The sequence below is a fragment of the Rhinopithecus bieti genome, unplaced genomic scaffold, assembly GCF_001698545.2.
Source record: "Rhinopithecus bieti isolate Rb0 unplaced genomic scaffold, ASM169854v2 scaffold_10614, whole genome shotgun sequence".
In the NCBI taxonomy this organism is placed as follows: Eukaryota; Metazoa; Chordata; class Mammalia; order Primates; family Cercopithecidae; genus Rhinopithecus; species Rhinopithecus bieti.
This window is the reverse complement of record NW_016806893.1, coordinates 1769866-1781406: the sequence shown is the minus strand read 5'-3', so window position 1 is coordinate 1781406 and position 11541 is coordinate 1769866. Positions and strand designations below refer to the sequence as shown.

General features: G+C 43.4%; 1 protein-coding gene across 3 annotated transcripts in view; it reads right to left on the bottom strand.

The window, feature by feature from the left end:
* Positions 1–1376: 1376 nt before the first annotated feature.
* The window catches only part of PRDM1 (PR/SET domain 1), a 26728-nt gene continuing 16563 nt past the window's right edge, over positions 1377–11541 (bottom strand). For all 3 annotated transcript variants that reach the window (XM_017878566.1, XM_017878568.1, XM_017878567.1), the window contains 3 exons: positions 5384–6492; positions 4811–4939; positions 1377–4404 (listed from right to left, as the gene is read on the bottom strand). In XM_017878566.1, coding sequence (XP_017734055.1) covers positions 3829–4404; positions 4811–4939; positions 5384–6492 — 1814 coding nt within the window. In that variant the 3' untranslated portion in view covers positions 1377–3828. The remainder of the gene's footprint in view (positions 4405–4810; positions 4940–5383; positions 6493–11541) is intronic.

Here is an 11541-nt window from a genome sequence, read left to right as displayed (position 1 = left end):
TTACATGTTGGCAGCATTTCAAATTCTTGGCACAGATGTTTAAGTGAATTTAAAGAAGAAACATTAAAAACAAAACATCAGGCAGTTTTGAGTGTCCAAATGTAAGCAGAAGCATTATTTTCTTAACATGAAGTCGGCATGCGCATAAAACCATAAATTTGCTAATAGATGAAATGGGAAGCATGAAAACCACTTGCAAAGGGCTTTTAGATTTTCTTTTCACTGAATGCAGTATCACTTTTCTAGAAGTATCTCCTACTTACATCTATCAAATGAGACTCGAATTTATGTGAGCCTTTTCTCTGGAGACAGGTTAGTTTCTGAGCATGAATGACTAAGCACGCAGACGTGTTCCCATCACACGGGGTCACATGGCCATACCACCGAGATCCCTGGCTCTCCCACTAACAATGCTCAGATTCTGGGAAAGTAGCTTTCTGGAAACTTGTTTTAAATGCACAAGTAGGCCAGGTGCGGTGGCTCATGCATGTAATACCAGCACTTTGGGAGGCCGAAGCAGGAGGATTGCTTAAGTCCAGGAGTTGGAGACCAACCTGGGCAACGTAGGGAGATCGTCTCTACCAAAAACAAACAAAATTAGCTGGGCCTGGGGGTGCGCATCTGTAGTCCCAGTTACTCGGAGGATGAGGTGGGAGATGGCTTGAGCCTGGGAGATAAAGGCTGTAGTGAGACATCATCATTTCCCTGCACTCCAGCCTGGGTGGCAGAGCAAAACCTTGTAAAAAAAAAAAAAAAAAAAAGAAAAGAAAAAAAAAAGGACAAGTGGCAAATAGCAAATGTACTTACATGTCTTACATGTGAAGGAGTAAACATGGGCTGTAGGGCACTCCCCATGGCCTGCCCAGAGGAAGCTACTGATGTTGCTGTCACCAATGAGCAGTGTTCCCCGACCCAGCTTCCCAGGGCCCCACACCCGCAAGTGGGCTGAGTCTCCACACACACACACAGACTGACACGAGCTAGCAGGGCCTTTCTGGAAGTGATCCAAGTCCTCCTTATCTCCTCACCACTCGATGTCCATTGACAAAATAAAATGTACAAGTTCACAAAGCAAACAAATCGTCTCCCACTTACTGGCTGATGCTTGAAATGCCTCCTTTAGGGAACATCTTTATAGTTCATGAAGAAAAATCTTAGTTATGAGAGACAGATCGATGCTGTCAGACCGCGCACAAATATACTCTGGGAAGGCGCTGAGGGAGATCAGGGCATCCCAGAGGGTGCTGCTGAAGCAGAACCGGGGTGGGTGCAAGGGAGAAAGGCAAATTGTATGGTGTTCAAAATTTGGTCTGGTGCCATCTGTACAGTATGCAGATGTCGCTCACTGACCCTTCACTCAAGACACTAGACAAAGATTGGTAAAGCATGAACATTTATATTTAATTTACATTTTGACAATTTGCACATAAATAACATTGTAAACCAGTATGTAAACATAAGAGAGTTTGTTGTTCTAGCAAAGTAAAAAGCCAAACTTTGGTCAGTTTTAACTTTTGAGTAGAGGAAAAAAACAAAACCACCATTGATTGTGGGCTCAACATTCACATGTAAGAGGCAGAAAAAAGAAGGATGGATGGTGAGAGAAGCAGGAAGTCTTTATAAAAATTCTCACGACGGGAAAGCACAAAAGGAGACAAAGAACAAACGAGTAGTTGGGAATCAAAAGTGTTTGGTCTAATGTCAATGTGATCCTTTGGTTTACCTTCAATTAAGGACTATGTTTAATCAAACACATTGATACATAAAAAAACTGTCAGTCTTGCTAGTTACAGAAGACCAGTAAGGCTCTTGGGTTTCCCTGGATGATTCGAAATTTGTTCTCTTCTGCAGGTGAACATTAGTTGATGTGAACAAAATGTCAAATACAATTATAAAATAGATTGAAGAGTGATGTATCAGTATTTAGTAAGGAGGGAAACAGAAAAGTTACAGTGGTAAAGTCAGTTTTTTATTTCTGTGACTTGGGTGTGACCACATAATCATAACGCGGCAAAAAAAAAAAAAAAAAAAGAGCCGTCTTAGATGGTCCTTAATACTAAAAAATGATGTATCTCTTCCTCCCTGGTTGTTTTGTGGCCCCCACCACTGCACCAAGGTTTTAGGGTCTCTTACAGTAGGCAAGGGGTGCCCAGGCATACCGATGTGATCGTGAGGCCACCAACTATTAAGCAAAGTCTCAGAAACGATTTTTCTTTTTTTTGCCCTTAGAAAAAGTAGATCTTTTACATGGCTTGGCTCACAATTTAAGTGGTTATAAATATATATACATATGATATAGTGGTATAAATAGATTTATAAATATACATCATTTTTTGCTACACTTTGAACACCAACATGTAATCTTTGGGCTTAGCAGAATAAAAGAGAGAATGACACAAAGCCTATCTTGCTGGAGCACATTTACTTGGTTTCTCCTCTAGAGAAGCAAATCATTAGAGAAGACATCATTTCCTGCACTACTGGACACACTCAATGAGGTAACTGTTGTTGAACAACTTTGCAATGCCCTTTCATCTTCCATTAAATTAACCATAAAATGTAAAAACACAAATACTGAGGAAAATCTGAGTTTTACAGAAAAAAATACAATTGATGTGTTGGGGATAGGAATGTTCATTACCCGCTTTTACCCCAAGATGACTAGAATACCCGTTTTTTGTTGTTTGTGTGTTTGTTTTTAAAATGTGGCCTGAGCCTATCTACCTCAAATCCTTCCTGGTAGAGCACCATGTTTGTGCAATTTTGACATTAAAAAAAAAAAAAAAGCAACAAAAACCAACAACAGAACACCACCCAGACTCAAGCCCCAAACCTCACACATACAAAGCCACCTATGCTTTGGGGACAATTTCGCAGTGGTTTTAAAACATGGCAATTTGTCTTTTTCACATTTTCTGATGATACAATGGACGTAAAAGTCATATGGCTGCTCTGAACGGCCATAGGACTCGGCGGGTGGGCAGGGCAGTGGGAGGATTCTGCTCTTTTGGAGAGAGAGACAGGTTGGTAAAGCCTTCCTGTCACCCTTCTGGTAAAATTGTGGCTGGGGGAAAAACATGAACTATCAACAAAAATATACAAGATTCCCTTTCTTGTTTCTTCTACTTAAGTTATTCTTGGGTAATTCTGCACATATACCCTCAAGTTATGGACAATGCTGTTCAAATGACAGGATCCCAGGAATGAACACATCAACTGTCTCACATTGGCAGTTAATTACCCAAACCTCATTTTCAAACCATGATCAGAGAGAGAGGTTGACTGAAGTCATATGTTTGTTTAACTAAATCTTAGGTACTTATACAGATGTGCAGAAATTATCTACAAAGAATGGCTACCAAGACAAAAATACATTTATACTCAAATTACAAGGGATCTTTCCAGTCATTGTAAACTTTTTAAATTATTGCTTTCTGAATGATAAATTGTGTAATAAATTATGAAGTATTATCATTGAAAAAATAATTATGACTAGGCAATAGTCTTAGTAATGGAAGGCTATGCAAACGTATCCACACAAGTATTCAAAATACACAGGGGCAAATATATAGACACAGGTGTAAATAAGTATACATAATATGTGTGTGTGTGTGTGTATATATATATATATATATATGGCCTTTGCCTTGTTCATGCCCTGAGATTTCAGTAACTTTGGAGTTCCTTCTTTAATTCCAGGGGTGAGGGGAAACCATTTGCTGTTGAGAGAGCTTTGCAGAGCTGGAATTATGTACAAGCAACTTCCTATAGGCACCCTGGCTCACCAAGTCATAACTTAAGAAACAAAACAAGTGTTTTCTGAAAATCTTAAGGATCCATTGGTTCGACTGTTTCTTGTTTGACCTTTACAGGTACCAGAGGTAGTGGGTTGCTGGGAGGCAACTTCATGAGGGGTAGATCTGATGACTCATAAAGGCTGCACCCTGAGGAGAGGAGTCCATTCCCCATGTTTCTTTGCAAAGACACTTTCAGGCCAGTTTCTTCTTTCTCTTTTCTGACCACGGCCAGAATTTCCTTCTCCACCACAGAGATCACACTAATGTCATCCTCCACGTCCTCGAGCCGGTCAGCATTGTCGCTGATGTCAAACTTCTCGATTTCTTCATTGATTCGGGTCACATCTTCCAAGGGCAGCCCGGGCGCCGGGGCTGCAGCGCAGTTCCCTTTCAGGTGAACCTTGAGGCTACAGAGATGGATGTAGTTCTTGTGGCACTGGGAGCACTTGTGGGGCCGCTCCCGAGTGTGCAGACGCTTGTGCAGTTTCAGGTGCACAAACTGGGTGAACTTGGCAGGGCACACCTTGCATTGGTACGGTTTCTCTCCAGAATGGAGTCGCAGGTGGGTCTTGAGATTGCTGGTGCTGCTAAATCGCTTGTGGCAGACCTACAGTGTAGGGGAGAGAGACAGCAGGGAAGGGAGACAGGAAGGCCAGAAGATTAAGAGTTGCCAATTGGAGGGACAGGCTTACAGGCCAACACCCAGCAACCTGGGGGATGAGAAGCCTCCTTGTGGCACCTCCAGTGTGGTATTAAGCAAACAGGGGGATGTGGGCACATGGCACACGAGTGGCTGTTTATTTCCCCTACCATTTTCCCACCCACTGGAAGCTGGCTGTGTCATCTCAGGTCATCAGCAGATATAGAGCACTGGGGAGGCCCATAGTGCCATCAGTCCGGGACAAGGCAGAATCTGGTGTTGGCTTTAACTAAGGGCTATATAGGACATGGGAGGGTGACTCACAGACATTTTCTACAAAGGTCAGAAGGTCTACCCAGAAAATACTGCGCACCTGGCATTCATGTGGCTTTTCTCCCGTGTGTACCAGGTAGTGTTTCTGTAGGTGGGCGAGCTGAGTAAAGCCCTTGTTGCAAGTCTGACATTTGAAAGGCCGTTCTCCACTGTGCACTCTCAGGTGGACCTGGGAAGAAGCCACATGTGTTAGCGCTGCTCTCAAGCTGGCCCTGAGACCTAACATTTCTGCTCAAAGACTCAAGTGTTGATGATGCAAATATCTTAAGAAAAGCATCAGGACAGTCTCAAAAAGAAAAAATCTTCATGTTTTCAGAATGGTGCTTTTCTTAAACTAAAAGCACAGAAATCACAGGCTAGCAGGGTTTCACCTAATCTTCTAGTCCAAACCCCTCATGTTTTTGTTATTCAGAAGAAAATCAGGAGAAGGGAAGTCACTTGTCCAAAGTCAAAGAGCTAGAAGTGGCAAAAGCCAGGTAGAATCCATACCCACTATTCCCAACCTGGGGCTCATACTACTGCAAATGCAAATGGATACCCCGTGGAAAGCAAGCTAAACACAAACACAAGCATGCACTCACAGCCCCTCGGGCTGCTCTCTCTCAAGGCCTACCTTCAGATTGGAGAGCTGGCCGAAAGTCTTGGCGCAAACGTTGCATTCGTACTTGATCTTGCCGTTCTGCTTCTTCAGCGGGTAGGGAAGGGTCTTGTAGCCGGTCATGTTTCTTTTGTTTTTAATGAGATTCATGGCTTCGTCGCTGCTGGGGGCTGCCATAGCTGCTGAGGTAGCTTTGGGCTGCACCACATGTTCTGCCGTGGCGGCTGTTCCCGCCGTGGGAGACCCGCTTGTGGGGCTACAGGCCTTGTCCTTCATGCTGGCGGCGGCCCCGGTAAGGGAGAAGGCACTGTGGGGCGCCGGGACAAGCACCTCCCTGGGATGCTCCGGCTGGAGCAACCTCCGGGCTCCATCTGAAGGTAGCGAGCTCGGAAGAGAAGTGGGGTTGAGCATGGGGTGGGGCAGGCTGCCCCCACCGAGGAGATTGCTGTAGACAGGGCACAGCCTCGGGAAGAGGCCGAAGTTGTTGATGCCATTCATGCTGCTCACAGCGCTCAGGCCATTACAATTCATGCCGTAGGGGGGCAGGAGGAACTTGGGGTAGTGAGCATTGTAGGAGGGGATGAAAGCTGGCGGGAGGTGGGGCAGGGGTGCGTAGCCAGGGTAAGAGCCCAAACCTTCCGTGCTGTAGGGTGCGTTCAAGTAAGCGTAGGAGTCCCGGTGCTCTTGAGAGCCGGGGCCCACAGGGGACACCGTATTCCCGGGGCTGCTGTGAGGGCTAGAGCTCTTGAGGCTTTGGTCCGGGCTGCTTCTTGCAGAGGGGCTTGGAGTGGTGGAGGACGGAATGGGGGAGCGAGTGATGTACGTGGGTCTCTCCATCCCGTAGGCCAGGGAAGCTTTCAAAAAGTCTTCCGGCAGAGGGGCCCGGATAGGGTAAACGACCCGGGGGTAGAAGGGCATGTCGGGGCTCCCATGTCTTCTAAAGTCATCGAGGTCCTTTTCTGACGTGAGGGGTGAAATGTTCGAACGGTAGAGGTCCTTTCCTTTGGAGGGGTTGGAGTCCAGTTTTAGGATTTCTTTGACGCTGTGCTCTCTCTTTGGGACATTCTTTGGGCAGAGTTCATTTTTCTCAGTGCTCGGCTGCTTTAGATTGCTCTGTGTTTGTGCTGAAGTAAAGAAAACGGGGCGATTACACAGCGGGCTAGAGAGAACTGAAAACAAAATTGCCTAACTTGCTCCTCCTTCTTGAGAAAACCTGAGTACCAGCTAGCGACACAATCACCACATAGCTGGCTTCCAACGCGCTCTCATTCTAGAGGGCTCTGGGCCACTCAACTCAAAAGTGCAGTTCCATTTCCTCCTCAGCAAAATGGGGACAATGGCAGCATGGACAGAACAAACAGCAGCCTTGGGTAATTCTGTTTTCATTAGTACAGACCTTATGATAGAAAATTGCTGTTTAAGCTGGAGTAAAATAGCCTATGCCGGATGCGGTGGCTCAGGCCTGTAATCCCAGCACTTTGGGAGGCCGAGGCAGGCGGATCACCTGAGGTCGGAAGTTCGAGACCAGACTGACCAACATGGAGAAACCCCGTCTCTACTAAAAATACAAAATTAGCTGGGCGCGGTGGTGCATGCCTGTAATCCCAGCTACTTGGGAGGCTGAGGCAGAAGAATCGCTTGAACCCGGGAGGCGGATGTTGTGGTGAGCCAAGATCGTGCCATTGCACTCTAGACTGGGCAACAAGAGTGAGAAACTGTCTCAAAAAAAAGAGATAGCTTCCATTTTAATGGAGTGGAAAAATACTAGGGTGGGGACCCTGTCATAGGTTAATAAAAGTCTTTCTGATGTTCATGGTTTACCTAAAGGAAATCAGCACACCCTGAGAACTAAATGTGAAAGATTAAGACTCATTTCAAGTAATACACAGTCATCAATTTTCACCTCTACTCTTGTTGAATAAGAATTTGATAAAGCCCTGTTCAAACTGCCTATGCCAAGGAGCTTAGCGAAGTGAATGCCACCCTTCCTGGCAATGTGCAGACAGCATTTCACCAAGGCTCGGTCTGGTCTAGCCAGGATTCAGCAGTGCTGGCCCCTGGAGTCACAAGGCGTGACAGTCACCTCTGCCAAACCACAATAGGTACTTCCTGAGCCAGTTCAATTACTTAGCGCACCCAAGAAAACAGAACAGGCTAAGAAGGAAGGCACTTATTCCCAAAGACGGCACGTTATTACTTGGTAAAGATACTATTTAGGAACAGCAGCAATGAGGACAGTTCTAGACCTTCCCTGCCACAGCCAGCCTTGTGTCCTCGCCACACACACAATAAACGATGCCTTCAGGAAAAAACCCATCTGAGCAGGGAAAACTGAAAATTCCCTGCTCAGCCTTGCCTGGAAACCAAAAGTAAAACATACGATGTTTAGTTTGAGCTCTGATTATTGGAGGGCAGTCACTCAAGTCAGGACACCTGCCCTAGGAACGCACTAAAGGCATCAGCCGTTGTCGATGTGTGGAGATGCCTTCAGAGGCAGCAAGTCTGGGGGATTGCGCTGAAGCCTTTGTGCAAATATCCTTCATCGTCTAAAAAATGTCCCTGCTTGATTAGTTGAGAAAGAACTCCAGGCTTGCTATCTGATAGGTCTAGAAATGAACTCTGTGAAACTCCAGAACTGAACCCTTCAAATGTATTCTCTAGGCTGACTGGCTTGAGGGATTCCAATTTGAGAGCCCCTTAGAGAATGTTATCTCCTGCCAGCTGTTATCAGTTCCTCCTGGGTGAGCCTGAAGCCCCAGAATAAACACAGAGAACGCTGCTATCAGGGAAGATGCTGATGGGGGGCCATGATGGAAAGCTTGCTGAGGGAGAGGGATTTCTGAAGCCACTAAACCAAAATAAATATCTCCTTATCAGGCCAATATCAGTCTTTCAGTGAGGCCCAGCAGGCAGGAAGTTCTAATTGTCACTTTTGTTTTTTAAAGCTAAAATGGTAAAGGATGAGAAAGACAACTAAGCTTGAAAACTGATAGGCAAGGCATCTCACAGCCACAGGAAGGAATTTTATGAAGGTGAAAAGAATGATTTGGAAACATCTATATAGGGTCAAATTCATAATGATTTTTAAAAACGATGCCACTCGAATAAAATGAAAATACAAAAAACGTTATCCTCATGACTTTGAGCCATTTTTAGGTGGATCTAAGTTTCATATTTTTTCCAGTGGCTTTCATATTCCCTTGGTTCTATAATTTAACAAATAATAAGCATAAATTTGCAATAAGCATCAAGTTTCAGTCCATTCGTGGCACTGCCCCTCACATTTAGCCAGGCGTTCTTCTTAAGCACCTTACTATAATTTGAATATTGAACTGATTATGAAACTTACGATTGGGCCCACAAAAAAGTCAGAATTTTAAACTTTCTATGCAAAATGCTTAGCCCAGTGCCCAGTATACAGTAAACTCACAATAAATGTTTGCTATCTCTAATGCCTTCAGAAAAATAGATTGTATCTTATTCTAAAAGAACATCCAGAGTGACATGTTAGCCTCCCCAAGATGCTCTACAGATGGAAATTAGGAAGTCCATATACAGTAAAGGTGCATTTTAAAAAATCATCCTTCAGCAGCTGAGTAATCAGTGGAGCTGGTGTCATTTCTGACTCTCCCACTCAGCAGCAGCTTGAGTTAACATGAAAAAGAAAATCAAGATCTGTTTTTGTTCTGAAATCTTAAATGGCTGTAGGCGGACGGAGTCATTTCAAGAGTGAACTGCTTCTGAAGACTCCGAATGGCTTAATTATGCCGACTCACATTTTCGATCTATAATAAGAACCCCAAGACTATAAGAAAGAACCTAGAAGTTCTGCAGTAGGCAAAACAAAGTCTCTTTTCAACTGAAACTGAGAAAGCAGATGAACATTTAGAAGTCTATAATTTGGTCAACTGTTTTCTAGATGGGTTAGTTAGATAGACAGAGAAAAAATACCCCCCCCCCCATTTGGGAGGGGTAGGGGTTTCAAACTTATTAGTTCTTTTATTCCTTTTCCTTTGTTTTTAGAAAAATGCCGGTTTGTGATTTCTGGCTACTTACTTTTCTTTCCTTTGGTTTGTTGCAAATCCCTTCTTCTCCAAACTCTACCACCTGAACCATCACTGCCATTTAAGCCCTCATGGAGATTCTTGCACCACTTCTATTGTGCTTTAAGCACGGAAACCAACACAATTCATTTGAAGACACAATCTACCTATTAGGCCTGATGAAATAGTGGAAATTTTCCTGATCACAGTCTCAATCACCAGCTGCCACGCCTAAGAAAACTGGTTTCACAATTGGCAGCAGGAATCTTGTTTTAATGTGACTGGTTATTGTTAACTCTCATTCTTTACTATGAATATTGGACAATGAAATGTGCTTGAAAATGCTAAACCACCATTTAGAAAAAATTCTGCCAAAATAAAAGGGGACATACTGCATAAATAAAAAGGGATAAATAAAAGGTGTCATTTCACAGTATATATGAGAGTTGCTTCTGAACACAAAGTAGAAGCACTTGAACCTTAAAATACTGTGCAAAGTCTTTCCTTGAGGAATAAAAACACCAGGCCTTTAAACCCTTCCCTTGATTGGCACAGGGTGCGGGAAACATGCAAAAAAGTTTCTTGGTGGTTGGTGCAAAGTCACTGGGGTAGGTAACCTCAAATGAACTGTTTAAAGAAAAGCAAAAATCAAAAGACTTTCCTCTGAATCCATGAATGATTAAACTCAAGGAATGTAAGGAGACTCTAAAGAGGAAGTGGCTCACTATGTTAAGAAAGCCAGGAGGGAGCTGTGCGCTTCTCCTGAGATGCACAGCTGGAAAATGAGTTCCCCAAAAATGCTGCTGTGCCTGTGCATTTGTCTTTTGTTACTAGGTCTTCAGCACTGGGCCTGGCACACACAGATGCCAAAACAACCAAATGGCTCCTGGGAGGTTCAGCCCCAGGGATATGACAGAGTCTCCAGAGTCTCGGGGAGTGCTGAAGAGAGATGAGGGAAAAGAACTGCCACCTTTTTGGTCAGTACCTGATTAGACCCATCAAGCTGGAACTGGGGAACTGGGAGCCAGTTCTTTTCCTGAAGCTAACGGGTAACCTGTTGTGTAAGGACCCCAAACACACGTCTTAAAACGGGATCCTACGAGGGAGGTCCTGGTGCTTTTATAGCCCCAGATTTTCAGAAAACTGCAAACACAATCTTAAGGGAGATCAAGTCAAATGAAGTGTGGACTGAATACCAAATAACCATACAGCTGGATTATATATGACTAGGGTAAGTACTTGGTTTGCTCGTTGGTCCTAAAATCAAAGTCAAAATTCCAATTTATGTTAACATTGATATTTATTCCAAATGTCTCAAAGGTGAAAATGAGAACTAAAACAATTTAGCCTTCCGATAAAGCAAACGGACAGTATATCAATAATTGGTAAACCTGGGTCAAGGGTAACTGGAAATTCTTTGTCCTTTTCTTAAGTTTGAAATGATATCAAAACAAAAGTTACAAAACTTCAGCATCTAGTCTTAACTTCTAAACCAAAAGGAACTAATTTTTAAAACTGCTAATAAGACTTAGTGGTCTAACCAACAACACACAACCATAGTTACAGCAGAGGTTAGAATCTTATGGCAATTCTTCAATTGCTCACAGAGACCACTTGAGAATGACTAAAATGATGCAGCCCTCTGCAGAGAGAGGTCATGACAGCAATTTTAACCCAATAAAAGAAGTAAAAGCATAGAAACCTCAGGAATTGAGAATTTGTTAAGATAAGGTGATAGGTGGCTACTATAATACTGATCAAGAGATCAGATAGTTTTTTACTGTAAGGAAGGAAGCTAAGATATAAAATCTTTACGGTTATTCACTTAGAATAATACTGAAAATTATGACGAAGTTTTCTAGCAATGATCTTACAATGTTCCACATCAGATCCTAACTGTACATTCAAATGTACCTCTATAAATGTTCTGATGCAGTCTAAGTCCTGACAAACTACCACAGATGAGGGCTATACCTTGCATACGCAGCATGTCAGGACCAATCCCTGCAATTCTCCCAGCTGCTTTTGGATAAATTAGAATTGGACATATATTTCTTCCTGTAACATTCTGAATTCAAAACTCAAGGTAGCTCTTCATATATATATATATATATATATATATATATATAT